Source organism: Syngnathus leptorhynchus, chromosome 1, assembly GCF_054491065.1.
Source record: "Syngnathus leptorhynchus isolate UIUO chromosome 1, UIUO_Slep, whole genome shotgun sequence".
Taxonomy (NCBI): domain Eukaryota; kingdom Metazoa; phylum Chordata; class Actinopteri; order Syngnathiformes; family Syngnathidae; genus Syngnathus; species Syngnathus leptorhynchus.
In genome coordinates this window covers 1,233,603-1,256,560 of record NC_141195.1, presented here as the reverse complement: position 1 = coordinate 1,256,560, position 22,958 = coordinate 1,233,603, and the positions used below count along the sequence as shown (strand labels likewise).

The following is a 22,958-nucleotide window of genomic DNA, read 5'->3' as shown; positions in this document are numbered from 1 at the left end:
AACACCTTAATATAGCGTCTCCCTCTTGCTCCTACAGAAGCGGCTCTCTCCTCTGCCTACCTCGAAGCCTAAAATTTGACAAAATCCAATTTGAAGACACTATAAATTCATTTTAGTAGATTTTGGTCTAATCTCAAAAAGAATGAAACATCTATCTTCGTCTAATCGGTGTTCTTGGCCCACGGGCACCTTGCAGGGGCAAAGCCCTGACGGGGAGAACGAGCGAGCGAGTGAGCCCTGTTCTTTGTCAGGACGACCTCTTTATAGGCCGCCATATGTGGGTCCTACGCCAGCTTGGTCACGTACCAGTTTTTCCATTATGTCATATACCTGTGTTTCCCAGGATTGATTCTAGAATTGACTGCAGCTGCATCTCCGACCGGATGAGGTGACTTCCGGGTCAGTCTCATGCGTTGGATGAAAGCCTTCCACCAAGTAGCTTCTTGCCCGACTCAACTGGATGAGGTGACCTTAGGGTCAGGCTCATGCGTGGGATCACAGACTTCTAACAATATTATCACTATCAACCCCTACCTCCTCTTTGTCTTTGCTCACATTTATACATTCATGTATAAATGAAACATTAGTGTTAAATACATGTTTGATATTGATTAAACATTGCAACAATGCACATTGCACAGAAAACATGTTTTCACTTTAACACAATCGTAATTATGATCATGGGTTCTCTTAGTCAGCAAATTAAAAATACTCAAGTTGTTTCAAAGTATATTATAGCAAAACTAAATAATATAAAATAATCCAAAATGGTGTGATTCTATGCCTAATTCAGACAGGTCGTGTTTCTCTCGTCACTAACAATTTAACCTACTGATCAACTAATTTCCATCAGGTTACCCCCATGTCAAGTCAATCTAACTTTGGCACCATCTTCTGGTGAAATTTGGAACGGCAATGGCGGTTGACTGGTTCAACCAAGAAACCCCCCTTTACCAGTTTAACAATAGTTAATTTTGAAGAACTAACTTTTAAGTAACCCTTACTCAGGCCCCCTCCTTCAGGTCTCCCATGTCAAGCTTTGTCACCATCTTCTGGTGAAATTTGGAATTGCATCTGAGCCAATTCGTCTGGGCCAAATCCAATACACATTCACGCAACATCTTGAACCATCATAACCACCATGTAACTTGACACCACCAATGTGACAAGTCAAATCAAAGTACTGTCTCAATCAATTAAAATGTTTGACTTTGTCTTTACCTGCTCACCTTTCTCTTCAAACTCTGGGCTGCTTGAAAATAGTATATTCTTATGTAGATGCTAGAGCATCAACAATTAAATGACCGAGGTCAATATGTATTCTTTTTTGTGTACACAGAGATTCACATGCAAAGATAAAAGGTACAGCACAAATGCTTGGACTTATCTCACACTATTATCACCATTATCTCATGTACAGCATTTCAAAGTTGTGTAAATTATTTTTGTGACATTTAGGCAACTGTTAGTCCTCATGGCTATTGTTTACAATCCTGCAAAGTTGTGTAAATTATTTTTATGACATTTAGGCAACTGAAAATCCCCATGGCTATTGTTTACAATCCTTATGTTAATAGTATTACTAAATTAAAAGTATCTTCATTTAAGCATTTTCTGCTTTGTCCTGAATCACATTTGGGGTAATATAAAAATGTTGCATTTATCCTGTTCATGTTATTGGATACGTTGCATGGTACTGTTAATAGTTTATCAGCCAATATATTATATATTGTCTTTAATTATTTTTAAGCTCTTAATATCAATATTAGACACCCGAATATCATATTGGCTCGGCTATAGATGATGTATCAACTATACCAAAAGTTTTCAAGATTGTCAGCCATTATTATTGTTTATTCCTGCTTCGAAACCGCATGGATCACAGCAATAGTGAAATTGTAACAAAGCAAAGTTATGACATTCTAATATTGTCAATGACAGTTTTTATAACTACTAGTGGTGTGTGTGTTACATTACCTCATAGCTGGCAAACTTATGGAGTGGCGAATGGAATAGTGGCTACTTTGTAAGCATTAAAGAGGAGACAAAGAAAAATGCACGTATTACAATACAAAGCAGACAGACCTACATATGCATGGATAGTCAAGTGGCAGAGAGGAAGCAGCGCACACTCTTACCTAAAAGAATTGGCGAAAGGAAGCACTCTGCAGAGCACACAGTAACATTAAGAAAAACATAAAAATGAGTGTCAGCCGAGGCTAAAGCATTAGTTCACCACAGCAACAAGAGCAGATTAAGGAAGACAAAGAGTTGTGAAGAGACATGAAGAATTTTGCTTTGTTTGATAGGCCACAAAAGAGTTTATTAGTTTAGCACATTATTGTATTAATATTCTTATTAATAGTTATACCAATAAAATGAAATCTTCTTTATATTTTTTGGGCCCAATGAATTTAACAAATCTCACTTTTTTTTTTGTCTTATTCCACACACAGTAGAATTTGAGCAGTGTTTTATCCAGTGGCACACAACCCTTTCTTGCAAAAAAAAAAAAAAGGATCTAGTTTCCTCTGAAAAGGAGTGCAGACTTTTTATTTCTACTATGCGACAATTTTGTTGTAATGTATTTGAGCCTGTATATTTGTGCATTGTAGCCACAAAAGTTTCCAAAAAGTCAGAAAATCAGAAACAGTACAAGTTTTACATTTTTATTAGAGAGAATTTAAATAACAATATTTTCCGCACCATAAGACGCTTCAGGTATAAAGGCCCAGACTCAATTGCGGGGGCTAGTCTGTACTTAATCCACACATAGGATGCAACACATTAAAGGGGGCATGCATGTCATGACTTACGGTAAACAAAAGGAGCAAGACAGTGAGATGTAGTTTATTTTTCTATTTAAACATAACCAACCGTACGCTACTTACATTATTGTTAATCAATATTCATAAGCAAATCCATCAAAGTCCTCATCTTCTGTATCAGAATTAAACAGTCGGGCAAGTTAAATATGACAAAATGATCCCAGCTTTCCAGGAAACTTGAATTGTGCCTCGTAAGTCTATCTCTTTGGTGATGCCATTTTAAAGGGTCCTAATGCTGTTTGCTTTGCACAAACTGGTTATTTATTTATCAATTGCAACGGCGGTACATATTCTACGTACGTATTATGGACAGTTCGCTGATTGGTTGACCGCCTCGCCATATGTACTTTTGTACAACGTAATGACCTCTGATTGGTTCATTGGGTCTATATATTACATCTAAATATTACGTCCCTGCATGTGGCGGCAGCCACACATTAACAAATTTTGAAATTCAGTCCACACAAAAACGCACCTTATTAAAAGGTGCACCTTTGGTTTTTGAGAAAATTAAAGGCTTTTAAGTGCACCTTATGGTGTGTAAGATACAATAGTAAAAATATAACGCTAGACTTCTTAAGAGTCAGCAGAAACTAGGGCTGCTAGATTATCGGTAAAAATCACAATAATTCTGTTCAACATTGAAATCACAAATACCGTATTTTCACGTTCATTAGGCGCAGATATAAGTCTTAGATTTTCTTCAAAATGTGCAGCGCGCCATACCATGTAGTGCGCCCTTTGTGTGTTGTTGTTGTAAACCAGACGTATTAAAGAGCGCCATAAGTATGTTAAAGGGAGAATTGTGGGCATGGATTTGCAGTACGCCCCGCGGGTATGTGTGTGTTGTTGTAAGGCGGCCGCAGTAGAGAACGCCATGAGAACGTTAAAGGGAGAAGTGTGGGTGTGGTTTGTATATAAAAGAACGGGTACATGCGTCACGCAAAACATCGTTGTTATGACAACAGTGACGATGGCAAAAAGACACGGCTATCAAGCACAGTTCAAACTCAAGGCCATCAGCTACACGGAGGAGCATGGAAATCGAGCAGCCGCGAGAGAATTTGAAATCAACGGATCGATGGTTCGCAAGCAAAGGAATCTGGAAAACGAGCTCCAACAGGTCAAAACGACGCAGCTGAGTTTCCACGGACGTAAGTCGAGGTGGCCCGAGTTGGAGCAAAAACTCGAACAGTGGATCATCGAGCAAAGAATGAGTGGGAGAAGTGTTTCGACCGTCACCATTCGACTAAAAGCAGCAACGCTAGGAGAAGAAAAGAAAATTGAACATATTCAAGTTGGTCCATCTTGGTGCTTTCGTTTCATGAAACGGTGCCATTTTTCCATCTGGACCAGAACTACGTTGGCGCAGCAACTTCCAGCAGATTATAATGAAAATCTGACCATCTTCCGCTCCTACTGCAGCAAACGCATCGCCGACAAACACATCCAGCCCAGCCAGATCACCAACATGGACGAGGTGCTGCTCACATTCGACATCCTGGTGAATCACATTGTGGAGAAGAAAGGGACCAAGACGATCGCGATACGCACAACGGGATACAGAAAGTCTTTTTTTACTGTTGTGCTTGGCTGCCATGCTAATGGACAGAAACCGCCGCCTATGGTGATTTTTATGAGAAAAACTTAGCCTCAAGAGACGTTTGCAGCAGGAGTCATCATTAAGACAAATGAAAAGGGCTGGATGGATGAGGAAATGATGACTGAGTGGCTGAGGAGGTGTATGTAAGGAGACCAGGTGGTTTTTACCACGCATCACCATCGCTGTTGATCTGTGACTCTATGCGTGCCCATCTCACAGCTGATGTGAAAAAACAAGTGAAGCAACTAAACACCGAGCTTGCTGTAATTCCGGGAGGCAAGACAAAGCAACTCCAACCGGTGAACATCGGTCGTGCAAAAAAAAGCTGCGAGCGACGTGGGAGCGATGGATGACCGATGGGGAGCATAGTTTCACTAAGAGTGAAAGGCAGCGCCGTGCGAGTTACGCCACAATTTGCGAATGGATTGTGGATGCTTGGGCTAACGTCTGCTGGCACTGTTGTTCGAGCTTTCGTAAAAGCCGGCATCATATCCGAGGAGCCACATAGCACGGAAAGTGACTCTGAGAGTGAAGAAAGTGAACCTGGCATGTCTGTTGGAGATTTAGCGCTGTTGTTCTATTCGGAAACAGAGGATGAGGACTTCGATGGGTTTAATTGATGACCATTACCGGTAATAAAAATGTGAATACCAAACTCAGTTTTGCTCACACACTTGTATGTTTGATGACGAAGGACCCCACGCACTACTGGCATCATTAGCGGCTTTGCTTGTAAGTGACACGGAGGACGAAGAGTTTGAACGATTTAATGATTTGGAGTGACACAGAAGGTTTGAAAAACTATTATGGCTTTTACGCACGCCCGGTCCTACTCTATGGAGCTCTCTTTCACCTCCGTGGATAGAAGTCGGGGGCCGGCACTCAGCCGGGTGACTGTCTGGGGACGGTGGATGGGGCTCGGACATGGCTTTTACGCACGCCTGGTCCTACTCTACGGAGCTCTCTTTCACCTCCGTGGATGGAAATCGGGGGCCGGCGCTCGGCCGGGTGGCTGTCCGGGGACGGTGGGTGGGGCTTGGACATGGCTTTTACGCACGCCCGGTCATACTCTACGGAGCTTTCTTTCACCTCCGTGGCTGGAAGTTCAGTAGTTGTTGGCTCGTTGAACTCTTGTTTTGTTAAATAAAGAGCCGTTTACAAAACCCACGTCTTTCCTGGTACTTTGTTAACGCTACATTATAGTTATATACTAGATCTCTGCAGCGCACGCGCGGCGTTGTTGACATAAAAAACAAGGAATTTGATCGATGGATTTAATGATTTGGAGTGACACAGATGGTTAGATAATATTGTTTTAATATGATAGTTATTTGAAATATACGTTTACACTGCTCAAAAAAATTAAAGGAACACTGAAAACACATCAGATTTCAATGGTGAAAAAAAAAGTTGGATATCTATACTGATATGAACAGTTTAATGTCTCAGGAACAAAAGGATGCCAAGTCAAGTCAAGTCAAGTTTATTTGTATAGCCCTAAATCACAAGCAGTCTCAAAGGGCTTCACATAGACAATCAATTGACAATTATTCTCAAAGCATCCCCTGATCTTGGGCTCCCAAAAGGGCAAGGAAAAACTCAAAAACCCCTACCAGGGGAAAAATGAGAAACCTTGAGAAGGAACCACAGATGGAAGGATCCCCCTTTCAGGATCACCAGGCTGCAATGGATGCAAAGAGGGCACATAAAATACATAATATGGAAATCAAAAAGTGGATGTCCAGGCCAAAGCGAAGAGCTGTCGGAGGTGCCTTCGATTGTCCTGGCAGTGTCCTCTAGGAGGGTATTCCGCTGCCACATCTTTTGATGGAAATAAAAGTTTTCAGCCTACAGAGGGCTCAGTATATAGACACCCCAAAAATCATAGGGGAAAAATTATGTGGCAGGCTTGTCCATTTTGCCTAAATTCAATTTCTGCAATTCAAAACTCTTTTCAATATCTTGTGTACTCTAACCCCAATCCTAACCCACATGCTTGTATGCATGCTTGACAACGTCGCGGCATGCTCCGAATGAGACGACGGATGGTGTCTTGTGGGATGACCTCCCAGATCTGTCTAAGGGCATCAGTGAGCACCTGCAAAGTCTAACGAGCAACCTGGCAGCATCTGATGGACTGAAACATTATGTCCTGAACGTGTTCTATCGGGTTTAGATCAGGTGATCGTGAAGGCCATTCAACTGTGTCAATTCCTTCATCCTCCAGATACTGTCTGCACACTCTTGCCACATGAGGTCGGGAATGTCGTGGATCAGGAGGAACCCAGGACCTACTGCACCAGCGTAGGGTCTGATCATGGGTGCAAGGTTTTCATCCCGATATCTAATGGAAGTCAGACTGCCGTTCTCTAGCCTGTAGTGGTCTGTTCGTCCCTCCATGGAAATGCCTCCCCAGACCATCATTGGCCCACCACCGAACCGGTCATGCTGAATGATGTTGTAGGCAGCATAGCGCTCTTCTTGGCTTCTCCAGACCCTTTTACGTCTATCACAGGTGCTCAGGGTAAACCTGATCTCATCTGTAAAAAGTACAGGGCGCCAGTGGCGGACTTGCCAATTCTGGTGTTCTATGGCAAATGCCAATCGAGCTCCACAGTGCTGAGTAGTGAGCATAGGGCACACTACAGGACGTCGTGCCCTGAGCCCATCCTCGTGAAGTCTGTTTCTGACTGTTTGGGCAAAGAAATTCACATCAGTAGCCTGCTGAAGGTCATTCTGTAGGGCTCGGGCAGTGCTCAACCTGTTCCTCCTTGCACAAAGCAGCGGATATCGGTCCTGCTGATGGGATGGGGACCGTCTACGGCCCTGTGCAGCTCTCCTAGAGTAACTGCCTGTCTCCTGGAATCTCCTCCATGCTATGGAGATTGTACTGGGAGACACATCAAATCTTCTTGCAACAGCACGCATGGATGTGTCATCCTGGAGGAGTTAGACAATTTGCGGAACTTCAGAAGGGTTAAGAAATCGCCTCATGTGATAAACAGTTAAAAAAGATCAAAAGGGAGGACCTTGAAATGGCCTCCACCTGCAAAACCAGTCCTGTTTTGGGGACCATCTAATTGTTGCCCCTCTGGTGTACCTGTTGTTAATTCCATCAACACCAATGCAGCTGAAAGTGATTAAAAAACCCCTCTGCCACGTGCCTGACCAAAACCTTATCAGAAAAGTGTAATTGAATTCGTGCCATACCCTGTTAAAAAACTGTTCCTTTAATTTTTTTGAGCAGTGTAAGTCGTTATATGGGTCTGTGGAATAATTAGAAATGCAACTTACAACGGGTCCAACGTGAGCATATGCGGCGCATGCGTTGGTGTATATGTAATACTTACTTGAATGTTATGTCAGACCCGTTCTCAGCTCCTCGTTTGTGTATATGTCACGTTAGCATACCGTATCGTTTAGCCTGTTGTTGCTGGTTCATGTCTGTTTTTGGTGTTGGATTTTGACAAATAAATTTGCCCCAAAAGTGCGATTTATACTCCGGTGCGACTTATAATGTGGGGTTTTTTTTCACTTTATTGTGCATTTTATGGCTGGTGCGACTTATACTCCGGAGCGATTTATAGTCCGAAAATTACAGTATTTAAGCCTTGTATACAGTGTATTTAGCAGGGATTTATTTTGAATTCTAAGAAGAGAAAACTTGGCATCACTGAAGAAAGTAAACTGCCGTTCAGAACCATTTAATGGCCCCAAAATGAGCACATTTACAAAAACGTCCACAAAGCAAAAATACGTTCCACTCTGTTCACGTTCATCCAAAATATGAACGAATTGCGCATGCACGTCTCAGAACGGAAACACCAAATAATCGTTTGTCCTCGGTTATATGAATTTTGATTCGGACTAAAATCCGATTGATTGAGCTCCCCTGGCAGACACCATGTTTTACAATGAAACACATCTAAAATAAAGTATAACAAATCACAATGAAATACATCTAAAATAAAGAATAATCAATCAGAGCAGTGGACAGAACTGAAATGGAACGCTTCTAAAAAAGGTTAAACGTGCTCAAAAGGTCATGATCATGTGAAGGTTGAAACACTGCTACCAACCAGCTCCATACCTCATATCACCCAGTTTCCTGCTAATTGCCGAGCTCATGGTGGTGAGCGCCGCAGTGGTCTTCTGTCCTGCCTGAGAGAGGGTCTCCTGAGTCTTCTTGTATCTGAAAAGGGGTAGCCCAGGGTTGGAAGGGTTACTTTAAAATGTTTTCAGATAAGGTAACTAGTTACCTGTGAAAAAAAAAACAATGTTTAAAGTGTACCCCTGGAACACCCACATTTAGGCCTTGATGGGTAAAGGGAGCAAATCTGTGAAGTTTAATAAATAGCTGGTTTTCCCATTCCTGTTTCTACTCTTTTTCTGCTAAAATGTCCTTAGGTACCATTTCACACACATCTGGTATAGGCCCAAACAGTGATGCCTGCGTAATTTTAAACTCTTTGGGTGGTCGAAGGCTTTCTTGTGTGTTGATTGGAACTTAGATCACATCAATGATGTGCAAAAAATCAAGGAATCCTAACCTTAATCATGTTTGCTTGATGGTTGGTGCACGGAAACGAATAAACATTGATGGTCGGTGTATTAGCAATTCCTAAACAACACATCCCTAAAAGGTCGACGGCTAGCGCACGGCGCATGACCTAATTTAACAGCTAAAAGGCCAATACCTTTAACAAGTTTAAAGAAATTGAGCATGTCCAAATTAAGACCAAATAAGAAGTGCATGGGGCGAGTGCGGGCAAGAATGTTTACAGGAGGTGACGCAGATGATGGAGCCAGGAGAACAGCCAAGACCAAAATAAGATGTGGAGCGGAACAAGGCCCTCACCTCACCCCAGCATCCACCGCACCTGCCCCAATGGAGACGACTCACTATAAATGAATTTTATGGCAAATTTCTGAAAATAATTTATCCCCTATTTGGTATATTTTGGGTTAAACCCAGGGTTCAGCTGAGAACCTGGTTCTCTGCTTAAAGGTTTAGGGTTAGAGTCCAACATTGGCACTTATGATAGGACTGTATTAAAAAAGTACAAATCCCCATCTGAAGAAAAACTCATAAGTGATTTAAAGGTATTTTGTAACAGACAGGCAGTGGACTTACTGACGCTAACTTTTTGGGTGGAGTCTGCTTGATTTGACACAGCAGCCTGACTACTTCACGGAAGGAACTGATCACAATTACCCCATTGGATATCACTGTACAGACTATCAACCTCAAAAGGTGTTGCGATCAAACTAGCCACCAATTTTAAATACTTGGGTATTATTATTGATTTTATTGACCTGTCATTTAAAGCACACAATGACATCTTAATTACCATATTTTCAGGACTATAAGTCACAGTTTTTTTCTTAGTTTGGCCGGGGGTGCGACTTATAATCAGGAGTGATTTATGTGTGAAATCATTAACACATTAATACTTGATCATTAACACGTTACTTACTTACTAGTATAGTTGATCACTTCACATGTTATTTCCACTTTAAAACGCATGAGGTCGCATTAGGCCTGTGGAATAATTGGAACCACAACTGACAATGGGTCTGAATCCATTCACTGACTTCCGGAGTCAGGAGTTGTTAATAACACAGAGGACACAGATCCTCTCGACCGGTGATGCGGAAACTATTATACATGCGTTTATTACGTCGCACCTGGACTACTGTAACGCATTATTCTCTGGTCTTCCTAAGTCCAGCATCAAAAGTCTACAGTTAGTACAAAATGCTGCTGCAAGGCTGCTCTCATGGCCAAGAAAATTTGATCACACTACCCCAATATTAGCCAACCTACATACTTCAAGGTTCTTCGATTAACCTATAAATCATTGCATGGCTTAGCGCCCTCATATCTCGTCGACCTAGTTCAGGGGTCGGCAATTACTTTTGGACGCGGGCCAAATATAATTCTGACAAGGGCATTGCCATTGCTTTTTTTTGGGGGGGGGGGCTACTATTTAAATTATTAATTATTATATTATATTAAAATGAACATCTTACTTTTAATATGCATTTAATTTAATTCTATTTGAACAGACCTTGTTTTGTTGTTAATTTAATGAAATATATATATTATTATTATAATTATTTATTATTATATATATTATTATTATATTATAATATATATTTTTTACCTTGCCCACTGGAGGACAGAGACAGGACACTTTGTTGTTTTTTTTGCATAAGATTACGCGCACTCGCGTGTCAATACGGTTCCGACCTGTGCGTCATGGATAACTGAAACAGGATGTTCCACCTGTTGTTGTCACTAAGGACTATCATACCTCATGTTTCGAATTTGATGGGATTGTTGGATGCCATACAACAATCCCACCAAATGTATGCCCTTTTTTTCTTTAAAAAAAACTATGGGGTTGAATTTTTTTTTTTTTTTTTTTTAATTGTTTAATACATCATATTAACGTCATCTCGCGGGCCAGACAGAATAGGTGGCGGGCCAAAATTCGCTCGCGGGCCCCTATTTGACGACCATTGACCTAGTTGTTTCTTATGTCTCGTCTCGTAACCTTCATTCGCAAAACGCTAGTCTTTTAGTGACACTGAGGGCCAAGAACATGTCTGCAGGGTCTAGAGCATTTTCTATTCGGGCCTTTAATTAACCTGTAGTGGCCGGTTCGGCTGGAATTTGTTTTCGCTCCCTCTCCCCATCCCCCCACCCAGCTGGGGAGGTGGTTAGCTGACGCCCAACCTGACAGCGGCTATCTGGATTCTTGTGGACCAATTCAGGATGAAGGAACTGCAGCGGATTACCCTCCTCGAAGACACTGCCAAGACAATCAAGGGTACCTCTGGCAGCTCTTTGCTTTGACATCCACTTTTTCATTGATTTTCACATTACGTATTTTATGTGCCCTCTCTGCATCCATTGCCGCCTGGTGATCATGAAAGGGGGATCCTTCCATCTGTGGTCCCTTCTCAAGGTTTCTCATTTTTCCCCAGGTAGTTTTTTTTTGTGTCGTTTTTCCTCGCCCTTTTGGGAGCTTAAGATCAGGGGATGCTTTGAAAATTCTTGTCAATTGTTTGTCAATGTGAAGCCCTTTGAGACTGCTTGTGATTTAGGGCTATACAAATAAACTTGACTTGACTTACATCTGAAACAAACGATTACAAATATATATTCGAGAGAGAAAAACATGTTATTTTGCCTCATTCAAATCATGCAAAACCTGTCTATCACATCTTAATATCTGAACATTTAAATATGTACTGTAATTTTCGGACTATAAGTCGCGTTCTTTTTCTTAGTTTGGGGGGGTGACTTATACTTTAGAGCGACATGTTTTGACAAATTTTCAAAATTCAAAAAAAAAAGTGGGGGAAACCGCGATAAACGAACCGCGATGTAGCAAGGGATTGCTGTAATTTGAATTTCAAGTGACGTCAGTGGCGCGGCGGTTGTTTACATAAAGGACAAAGATTTTATCACTGGATAACGAAAGGCCCCACGTACTACCGGCATCATTAGCGGCTTTGTTTGTAAGTGACACGGAGGACGAGGAGTTTGAAGGATTTAATGATTTGGACTGACACAGAAGGTTTGAAAAACCATTATGGCTTTTACGCACGCCCGGTCCTACTCAACGTTAAACTCTTGTTTTGTTAAATAAAGAGCCATTTACCAAACCCACGTCTTTGCTTGTACTTTGTTAACGCTACAATATAGTTATATACTAGATCTGTGCGGCGCGCGCGCGACGTTGTTGACAAAGGACGAGGAATTTGATCGATGGATTTAATGATTTGGAGTGACACAGATGATTGATAATATTGTTGTAATATGATAGTTATTTGAAACATACTTTATATATCGTTATATGGGTCTGTGGAATAATTAGAAATGCAACTTCCGAGTCTGACGTTAGCGGCGTGGCACATATACGCGACATTGTTTACATAAAGGACGATCGATGGATTTAATGAATTGGAGTGAAACAGATGGTTTTATAAACGTGTTATTTATGTAATAGTTATTAGAATAACTCTGGATGTTACGTCAGGCCCGTTCTCAGCTCTTTGTTTATGTGTTTATGTCACGTTAGCATACCTATCGTTCATGTCTATTCTTGGTGTTGGATTTTGTCTCATAAATTTCCCCCAAAATGTATAGACGCAGTTCCCCGGTCAGTTCTCGCCGTTTCATCTGCTTTAACACTGCTTCCAATTCCTAACCCTCATTTGAAAACCTAATTGTAGTTTTCAACCCGTACTATGACACTTAACCAACTAACCCTTAAACCCTACTTCTAATACCTAACCCTAACCCCTAGCACTAACCCTAATCCCTAACTCACTTGATGTCCTAACTTTAAAGACATACGTCAGATCTGTTCTTCCCCCCACCGTTGACCCCTTCCAGTTTGCCTTCCGACACAATCGGTCCTCTGAGGATGCCGTCTGCTCTGCCCTCCTTTCTGCCCTCACCCACCTGGAGAACAGGGACTCGTATGTGAGATTGCTGTTTGTGGACTTCAGTTCTGCATTCAACACCATCGTTCCACAGCGTCTCATTTGCAAGCTCGACAAGCTGGGCCTCGGTACCTCCCTTTGCAACTGGCTACTGGACTTCCTCTGTCAGAGGCCTCAAGTAGTCCGTGTGGGCGACAATGTCTCCCGCAGCGTCACGCTGAGCACGGGGGCCCCTCAAGGCTGCGTGCTCAGTCCGCTGCTCTTCACCCTGCTGACGCATGACTGCGCTGCGACCTACAGCAGCAACCGCGTGCTGAAATATGCCGACGACACGACTGTGGTGGGTCTGATCACCGGTGGCGACGAGACTCACGACAGATCGGAGGTCGACCTTTTGGCCGCATGGTGCAGGAACAACAACCTTCTGCTGAACGTCAACAAGACCAAGGAGATTATCATTGACTTCCGGAAGGGTCACACCCACCACCTGCCGCTGACCGTCGACGGTGCTGTGGTGGAGAGAGTGAGCAGCACCAGATTCCTGGGGGTGCACATCAGTGAGGACCTCTCCTGGACCACCAACGCTGCGTCGCTGGCGAAGAAAGCTCAGCGCCGCCTGTACTTTCTGCGGAAACTCAGGCGAGCAAGTGCTCCTCCGCCATCATGACCACATTCTACCGTGGCACCATTAAGAGCGTCCTCTCCAGTTGTATCGCTGTGTGGGGTGGTGGCTGCTCTGAGTACAACATGAAGGCCCTGCAGCGCATAGTGAACGCTGCAAGTAAAATCATCGGGGCTCCACTCCCCTCTCTGAAGGAAGTTTACGCCTCCCGTCTCACCCGCAAAGCGGCCGCGATTGTGTGTGATGTGAGTCACCCCGCTCACTCTTTGTTTGTACTTCTGCCCTCTTGGAAGAACCAGACTCAGAAACAGCTTCGTACTACAAGCTGTCCGGATCCTGAATTCCCTCCCCCCTCCACCCTCTGCTGCATGACGTCCTGTTATTTTGCGCAATGATCTGGCTATCTGCTATTAGCACGCTTGCTCCATTTTGCTGCTCTTATTTGTCTATTTATTTATTTATTGTTTATTTATTTGGGTTATTTGCTTATTACTTATTCGTTGCTCTTGTCTGTTCGTTTTTACTCTTTGTGCTATTTGATTGTGAGTGTTGTATACTGTGTCTAGTCACCGTGGGACGGTGGGAAACGTAATTTCGATCTCTTTGTGTGCCTTGACGTGAAGAAATTGACAATAAAGCGGACTTTGACTTTGAAAACCTAAACCTACTTTGAGACCTTAACCCAATTTTTAAACGCCATTTTGAGACATATCATGAAAAATACTCTTTTTTTGCTTTTATATTCATTTTATTGTGCACTTGAGAGTCTCCAAGATTGTAGAAAAATATAATCTATCTCTTCAGGCAGCGCAAGAGTGACAACAACGCCTGGACATAACCTCGCGGTGGGGCTTTTAACCAGCTCGGACAGGCACATACACGATGGCCTGTAAATGTAAAAGCATCCATATAAAATGAAGTAACCGAAATCCCACGGTCCATAAGGACATATTTTCCCGTGCAAAACGGACTACAGGGTTCAATATTTTGCCGGTTACTGTTGCACCCCTAGTCACAATCCAACAACATTTCTTCCACTATGTTTGTATGTGACCATGAATCACAAAGCGATTCTCCTCAGAAAACGCAAGCAAACAGACAACACGGAGCTGGGCCACCCAAAACTAAAAGCTCACAAGAAGCCAACAGGTAGTTAAATCAGGCCACATAGAGAAACAGTAAAAATGGATCAACTCACGCTTCAGAGTGGGTAATGTCATCCAAAGTAGCAGAGGCAGACACATATCTGAAGACACAACAGCAAGATCAATAAACAACAACGCAGCGGGTGCTCTCACAATAACATTTACCGTATTTTCCGGACCATAAGGCGCACCTAAAAAACTCAAATTTTCTCAAAAGCCAACATTGCGCCTTATAGTCCGTTAGTAAATTTTCAGTACGTTTTAGTACAACTAGTAAATTACAAGGTTGCATCGCTTACCAGCATTACGGCAACCCTGATCAGGGGGCGTCACTGAATAGTTGTCGTACCCGTGAGGCTATTTTAGTGTCAAAATAGGCTGCTCTGTTCATGTTTCGAGTAAATTTACGGATCAATATGGAAGGGAAACATAGGTAAGCAGTACAAAGGTGTTAGATCGAACTTTAGTCAGTTCAGATAATTTTCTAAGCCCTCGTTTGAGAAACGCGATTGTTTACAATTTGCTGAGGCTCATGGGAGTCTGCGAGCTGAGGCTCATGGGAGTTTGCGGGTGGCTAATGCTATAGTGATAGCTGCTATACGCACGAGGCTATTTCATGTCAAAATAGGCTGCTCTGTTAATGTTTCGAGTACATTTATGGATCGATACGGAAGGGAAACATAGGTAAGCAGTACCAAGGTGTTAGTCAAAGTCAAAGTCAGCTTTATTGTCAATTTCTTCACATGTTAAGACACACAAAGAGATTGAAATAACGTTTCCCACCGTCCCACGGTGACTAGACACACTACACAACACATACAAGCAAATAGCACAAAGAGTAAAAACGAATAGACAAGAGCGATGAATAAATAATAAGCAAATAACCCAAATAAATAAACAATAAATAAATACATAGATAAATAAGAGGAGCAAAATGGAGCAAGCGTGCATACAGCAGACAGCCAGAATACAGCGCAAGAACCTTAGATTGAACCTTAGTCAGTTCTGATCATTTTTTAAGCCCTCGTTTGAGAAACGCGATTGTTTACACTTTGCTGAGGCTCATGGGAGTTTGCGGGTGGCCAATGCTATAGTGATAGCTGCTATACGCACGAGGCTATTTCATGTCAAAATAGGTACCTGTTCTTCTACTGGAGGTATTTTGGCTGTTCTTCTACTAGCTGGTTGCAAATGTGTGAACTTTATGCAACTTGTGGAAACGGGATCTCTCTCCTATCATCAGGAATCATGTCGCATTCGATCAGGTTTGGGAGTGGGAGTTTGTCAAGGTTAGTTGCTGTTCTGCCAAAATTATCTGACAGTCCTGACCAAGTTCTGAGCTTGTACATGTCTGAAGCTGACTTTATGTTAAAAAGCTCAAAAAACACGGACTTTGCTAATAACTTGTTACTTTGTTCATCAAGTACATCTTTACTGCCTGTTCTCTTTTACTGTCTGGATAGACTACCACAGGGCTTATTTTTGAGCATGAATGTGGGATTTCTGTATCACCACAAATTGCTGTACATTTAGAGACAACAGAGACAAGTACTTCCTGTGTCTCCCAGCCATCACTTTGTTCAGCCTCAGTGTTTTCAACTTGAGTTGAGGAGGACCTGGGTGCAGCACTAATAAATGCCTATCGCTACCACATTCTATGCACTTTATTTCCAACTTGCTGTCCTTTGCTAAATGTTGGGTAGAGCCACAACATTTAAAGCAAATACTGTTGTCTTTAAGAAATGATTTAAGTTCTTTGATGGGTTTTGCTCTGAAGCTTTTGCACTTTTTAAGTGGGTGTGGCTTCTTGTGTAATGGACATAGCTTGTCAGGACTTTCTGTGAGCTTCTTGTAACTGTGTGTAGGAAAAACTAGAATCCGCAGGTACATCTGTTTTGTGCATGTTTACCACTCTGCTGTCATTGCCTTTGAAGGTTTTCTCTTTTTTTAAGCTTATGTTGGCAGGAGATGTAATGAAGAAACTCGGGTCTTATTTTTTATTTTTGTGGCTTGTTGTGTTATGAACTTTGAAAAGACGTTGAAAGGGGGAAAGGCGACTCAGTGGTCCTCTTTGTACTTTGCTCCTATTGTAATCCATTTTTCCTGCATACGCTAGGGTAGTTTCTCCACGATCGAGTTAACTCCTCGAGCCGTGTCCAGATATGAGAGACCTGGTAAATAGCCACAATCTTTGGCATATTCAATTGAATGATTTGGAGTGACACAGATGGTTCATGTATCTTGTTAGACTTCAGTAGTTTCCTCTAGCGAGGGGGGGAGGGGGGGGGGGGGGCATCCAGCGCGCTCGGCGCTTGCTTGGAGTGCACACACCCGTTGCGCTCTTGTTTTGTGAAATAAAGAGCCGGTTACCAAACCCACGTCTTGCCTGGTACTTCGGTAACGCTACAATATAGTTATATACGTAGATCTGTCGAATAATTGGAGCCGCAACTGACGACGAGTCTGATGTTAGCGGCGCATGGAGAGCGCAACAGCTGTTTTATTTTTAAGTGACATAGAGGACGAAGATTTTGATGGATTGAATTATTTGGAGTGACACGGATGGTTCGATAAAATTGTTTATATTATAGTTTGATATATACCGTATTTTCCGGACGATAAGGCGCACATAAAAACCTCAAATTTTCTCAAAAGCCGACAGTGCGCCTTATAGTCCGTTGCGCCTTATATATGGATCAATGTATGAATTTGTTGATCCATACTGGTTGTACACAGTGCTCTGCCAAAATCTTCAGTACGTTTTAGTACAACTAGTAAATTACAAGGTCGCAACGCTGACCAGCATTACGGCAACCGTGGTCAGGGGGCGTCACTGAATAGCTGTGGTACCCGTGACGCTATTTTATGTCAAAATAGGCTGCTCTGTTAATGTTTCGAGTACATTTACGGATCGATATGGAAGGGAAACATAGGTAAGCAGTACCAAGGTGTTAGATCAAACTTTATTCAGTTCTGATCATTTTATAGGATAGTTTGAGAAACGCGATTGTTCACAGAGGGCCCATTGGTTATTGGCTAGTGGATGTATATCGCAACTCTAGTCAACCACAGTTTGTTGCAGTATAGCTCCTATTTTATGCGCCTTATAATCCGGTACACGCACACACGTATAATATTTATATTTTCAATATTTATACAAAATTTTCTGTACGATCAAATAAATGTAATATAAAGAACAATTTTAACCATCCGTGACACTATAAACCATTAAATTCATCGGAATATTTATCCTGTGTCAAAAAAAAAAAAAAAAAAAAATACACGGCTGTTGATGCCGCAACTACGTGGGCTGCTGACGTCAGACTAGAGATATCAAATAAATGTAATATAAAGAAGAATCTTAACGAACCATCCGTGTCACTCCAAATCATTAAATCTACCGGAATATTCATCCTCAGTGTAAAAACAAAAAAAACAAGAAAAACAGCTGTCGATTCCGGACCTACGTGCGCTGCTGACGCCAGACTCGTCGTCAGTTGCGGCCCCAATTATTCCACAGATCTAGTATATAACTATATTTTAGCTTTACCAAAGTACCAGGCAAGACGTGGGTTTGGTAACCGGCTCTTGATTTCACAATTCAGGAGCTCAACATATGAGCCAAAACGGGTGGCTGACTCTCGTTTTGTTAAATAATATAAAAAATAAAGAGCCGTTTATCTTTCCTGGTACTTTGTTAACGCTACAATATAGTTACGTATATACTAGATCTCTGCAGCGCACGCGCGGCGTTGTTGACATAAAGAACGAGGAATTTGATCGATGGATTTAATGATTAGGAGTGACACAGATGGTTTGATAATATTGTTGTTATTTGACATATATTTTATATATCGTTATATGGGTCTGTGGAATAATTAGAAATGCAACTTATAATGGGTCCAACGTGAGCATATGTGGCGCATACGCGGCATTGTTTACAGAAAGCACGATCGATGGATTTAATGAATTGGAGTGACACAGATAGTTTGATAAACGTATTATTTATGTAATACTTACTTGAATAACTCTGAATGTTACATCAGACCCGTTCTCAGCTCCTCGTTTGTGTATATGTCACGTTAGCATACCGTATCGTTTAGCCTGTTGTTGCTGGTTCATGTCTATTTTTGGTGTTGGATTTTGACAATGAATTTGCCCCAAAAGTGCGATTTACACTCCGGTGCGACTTGTGTTTTTTTTCACTTTATTGTGCATTTTATGGCTGGTGCGACTTCTACTCCGGAGCAAATTATAGTCTGAACATTACGGTATGTATTTTTTTTCTGTGCGGCTGGGCAGCCCGGTACCAAGTGACCCAAGGACCGGTACCGGTCCGTGGCCCGGTGGTTGGGGACCTCTGATGTACTGTACTCATATTTTGTTAATCGATATTCATATGCTTTGATATTCATATGCTTTGCACAAACCGATAGTATTTAATTTATTAATTGCGGTGGAGGTATTATTTACACATTACATAAACTTCTCTGATTGGTTTACCGCCCCAGTGTATGTATCATATGTAATACGTAATGTCCTCTGATTGCTTCATCGGGTCTACATATTATATCTACATATGTCCTGATAGCGGTAGCCACATTTAAGATGTGACTTCAAGGTTCTTCTATTAACCTATAAATCATTGCATGGCTTAGCGCCTTCATATCTCGTCGACTTAGTTGTTCCTTATGTTCTGTCTCGTAACCTTCGTTCGCAAAACGCTAGTCTTTTAGTGACACCGAGGGCCAAGAAAATGTCTGCAGGGGCTAGAGCATTTTCTATTCGGGCTCCAGAGCTCTGGAATGCCCTACCTATGGATATTAGAACTGCTACCTCAGTAGAAACATTTAAGACACGTTTAAAGACGTATTTCTATGATATGGCCTTTAATTAACCTGTAGTAGCCGATTCGACTGGAGTTTGTTTTTGCTCCCTCTCCCCGACCCCACTCCCCCCACCCCTCCCCGGCTGGGGAGGTGGTTAGGTGACACACAAGCTGACGACGGCTATCTAGATTCTCGTGGACCAATTCAGCATGAGGGAACTGCAGCGGAATACCCTCCTAGAGGACACTGCCAGGACAATCCAAGGCACCTCCGACAGCTCTTCGCTTTGGCCTGGACAGCCACTTTTTGATTTCCATATTATGTATTTTATGTGCCCTCTTTGCATCCATTGCAGCCTGGTGATCCTGAAAGGGGGATCCTTCCATCTGTGGTCCCTTCTCAAGGTTTCTCATTTTTCCCCTGGTAGGGGTTTTTGAGTTTTTCCTTGCCCTTTTGGGAGCCCAAGATCAGGGGATGCTTTGAGAATAATTGTCAATTGATTGTCTATGTGAAGCCCTTTGAGACTGCTTGTGATTTAGGGCTATACAAATAAACTTGACTTGACTTAACAACATTTACAGATTTTGGAACTCGGTCCACCTTGAAGGTGCATCTTTGATTTTTGAGACTATTAAAGGCTTTTAAGTGCCCCTTATGATGCGGAAAATTCGGTAAATGTAAGACTAGACTGGTTAAAATTTAAGATGTAGGCAGAAAATATGGGTGATTTAAAGATTTTTTTAAGGCCATAAATTTCACTCTTTCAATTTTAGACTTTTTATGGACCCAAGGAAACTCTGCAGAAAGCCGTGTGCGTCTAAATTGTGTCTGAAAGTGTGAGAATAAAAGTGTACACAAATACATACGCGTTGGAAGTCTGCACATCCTGCCAACTCTTTGTGAGATTCTGTTTGAACTCATTGAGAGGGCTGAGGCCCAGTTTCCTCTTGAGTTCTGCGGCATGTCTCTCCTTGGCGGACAAAACCTGACGTAAGGTGTTGATCTCCTCCTCCACCTGAAGAGCAAAAGATACGGGGCACATGAACAAGATTCCATTCAATGGCACCAACAAGGCCTTCAATAAAATAGAAAGTATACAAAAGTAGAAAACAATGGGACATCACAAAATAAAAAGTAGGCCTGGCTCATTAATCAAAAACACTACATTTTTTGTGTCAAGAAGATTTAGTTTGAGAATTATTTTTAAATACAAACTTGGGAGTTTGAAGTGTGTCTCCACGGTCGTAAACTAGATTGATGACATGTCAGTAGCAACGTGACAAGATATGGTTCTAAATAATAGTAGCCCTTTGACCGTTTCATGCCACCTACATTTATTTACGCTTGCAAATTTCATAAATCAATAAGATGAAATGAAGACGCGGTTGGTTTTTGTAAATGTATTAGTAATTTATGTTTTAGCCACTTGAACTATCTGTTCCACACATTTTTCCACATTAGATTATAAGTCAAAGCCCAGAATATAATATAAAGCCCAGAAAATGCACCACCCAAAAAGGCTTAAAGGGGAGGTGAATGTTATAATAATTATTATTTTAAAAATATGTTCTATGTGCCACCACAAGTCTAAACATGCCAGTCATTATTATTGCAGTTTCGGAAAATTAATTAAGCAGGAAAAATCAACCCTTTTTGATTTATATCAGGGGTTGGCTATTTTGAGACTCGCTGTCAACTGAAACGAACATCACTGTTGAAGACTCAGCAAACATCCAAACTCAGCTCAGTTTGCGATTGTTGCATGACCAAACTCAGAAAATAAGACAACATTAAAATGCTTCAGGTAACTTATCATTTTCAACTCCTTTAGATGAATGACCAAAAGTTTGAAGTACCGTATTTTCCAGACTACAAGTCGCAGTTTTTTTCATAGTTTGGCCGGGGGTGGAATTTATAATCAGGAGCGACTTATATGTGAAATTATTAACACATTATTACTTGATCATTAACACATTACCTACTTACTATAGTATAGTTGATCACTTCACGTTTTCACTTAAACCGCATGAGGGCGCACGAGGCTCGTGGTCAGACTAAATAGTAGAGGTGTAACGGTTTTGAACCAAACTGGAAAACCGCAGTTCCAAGTAATTTGGTTCAACTACTCGTTCTGTCATCCTAAACTGCGGTTTGGCAGTGCCCGTCATAATTCTGCACTCTGCTGAGGACTTGAATGCAGCATAATCTCACATGTGATTTGACAGTAATGATGGACAAACCCGAAAGAGCAGCACCCTCAGCCACATTCCGATCAGCTATGTGGAGACATTTTGGATTTCCGAATGAGAGGTGGTGGTTGTACCATTACCCGAGCACAAGTTATTTGTCGTTTGCGTGACATAAAACTGTACGGTAACGCGTCAAACATGCTCGCGCATATGAGGAGATACCACAGCACTGGGCTCACTCAGCCTGGCGGAGCAGTGAAACCACAACAGCAGCCAAATATTCGTGAAGCATTCAAACTGAAACTTGGCCTGAAATCCGCTCAAGCACACGCAATAACTAAAGCTTTCGGGGGTTTTATGGGATTGGACATGCGAGGACTGGTCTAAAAAGATGTTCCAGTCATCACCCGCTACATCGTTGTTCGATTATCATGGCTTCAGTACATCGCAGATTTTTTTCCCCTCCAAAGAAAATTCACAAATTCAAAATAAACCTTCTAAATTGAGCAATTATGGCATGCAAGTTACCCACACGCCAGCAGAAGGCAGGGAGTGTCCACACAATTGCAGTACGTAAACTTTTTATAAAAAAAAGTTGTTATAAGAGTTCTAAAAACATTTTTACAGTATTGTACCTTGTTATACATTTTTATAAGAATAAGAGTTCTAAAAATATATTTACAGTATGTACACTTGTACCTTGTTATAAAAAATTGTTATAATAATAATAAGAGTTCTAAAAACATTTACAGTATGTATACTTTAGCTACATATACATATGTTACAGACACACACACAAACACGCGTATCATTTATATTTAGATTATTTATACATTATTTTCTGTATGTCATTTATACTACGTATTAATATAGTATTTACATGTTTGAAACTATTACCGTACATTTCGGGCTATAAGCCGCACCAGACTATAAGCTGCACCAGCTAAAATTCGTGATTTTTGTTTTGTTTTATACTTATATAAGGCGCACGTGTGCACGAGTTATTTACAAAGACAGGATACAGTGAGCCTTTTTAAAGTTTTAATCACATTAACATTTCGTTGTAAACCCGGATGTAACAACACTAGCTGGGCTAAAGTTTCAATAGCATTAACATTCCATTGTAAACATGGAAGTAACAGCACTAGCTGTTTAATAACATTAACATTTTGTTGTAAACACGGAAGTAACAGCACTAACTAGGCGGGTAAAAAAAAAAAACATACCAGTCAACAAAGTCACTGAGAGCAGTCTTTGTCTTCCTCCTGTCCAGCAAAATCTT

The 22,958-nt window shown here is 41.6% G+C and overlaps 1 protein-coding gene across 7 annotated transcripts in view; it reads right to left on the bottom strand.

The window, feature by feature from the left end:
• tpd52l2b (tpd52 like 2b) overlaps window positions 1-22,958 on the bottom strand; it is a 54,616-nt gene that overhangs the window by 16,539 nt on the left and 15,119 nt on the right. For 2 of the 7 annotated variants that reach the window (XM_085913269.1, XM_085913270.1), the window contains exons 3-5: window positions 20,354-20,502; window positions 14,712-14,759; window positions 8,522-8,623 (exon numbers count right to left, since the gene is read on the bottom strand). In XM_085913269.1, the coding sequence (XP_085769395.1) occupies window positions 8,522-8,623; window positions 14,712-14,759; window positions 20,354-20,502 (299 nt within the window). Of the gene's footprint in view, window positions 1-1,977; window positions 2,023-2,138; window positions 2,166-8,521; window positions 8,624-14,711; window positions 14,760-20,353; window positions 20,503-22,958 lie in introns of all 7 variants that reach the window. The other 5 variants (XM_085913265.1, XM_085913266.1, XM_085913267.1 and 2 more) reach the window with 5 other exon arrangements.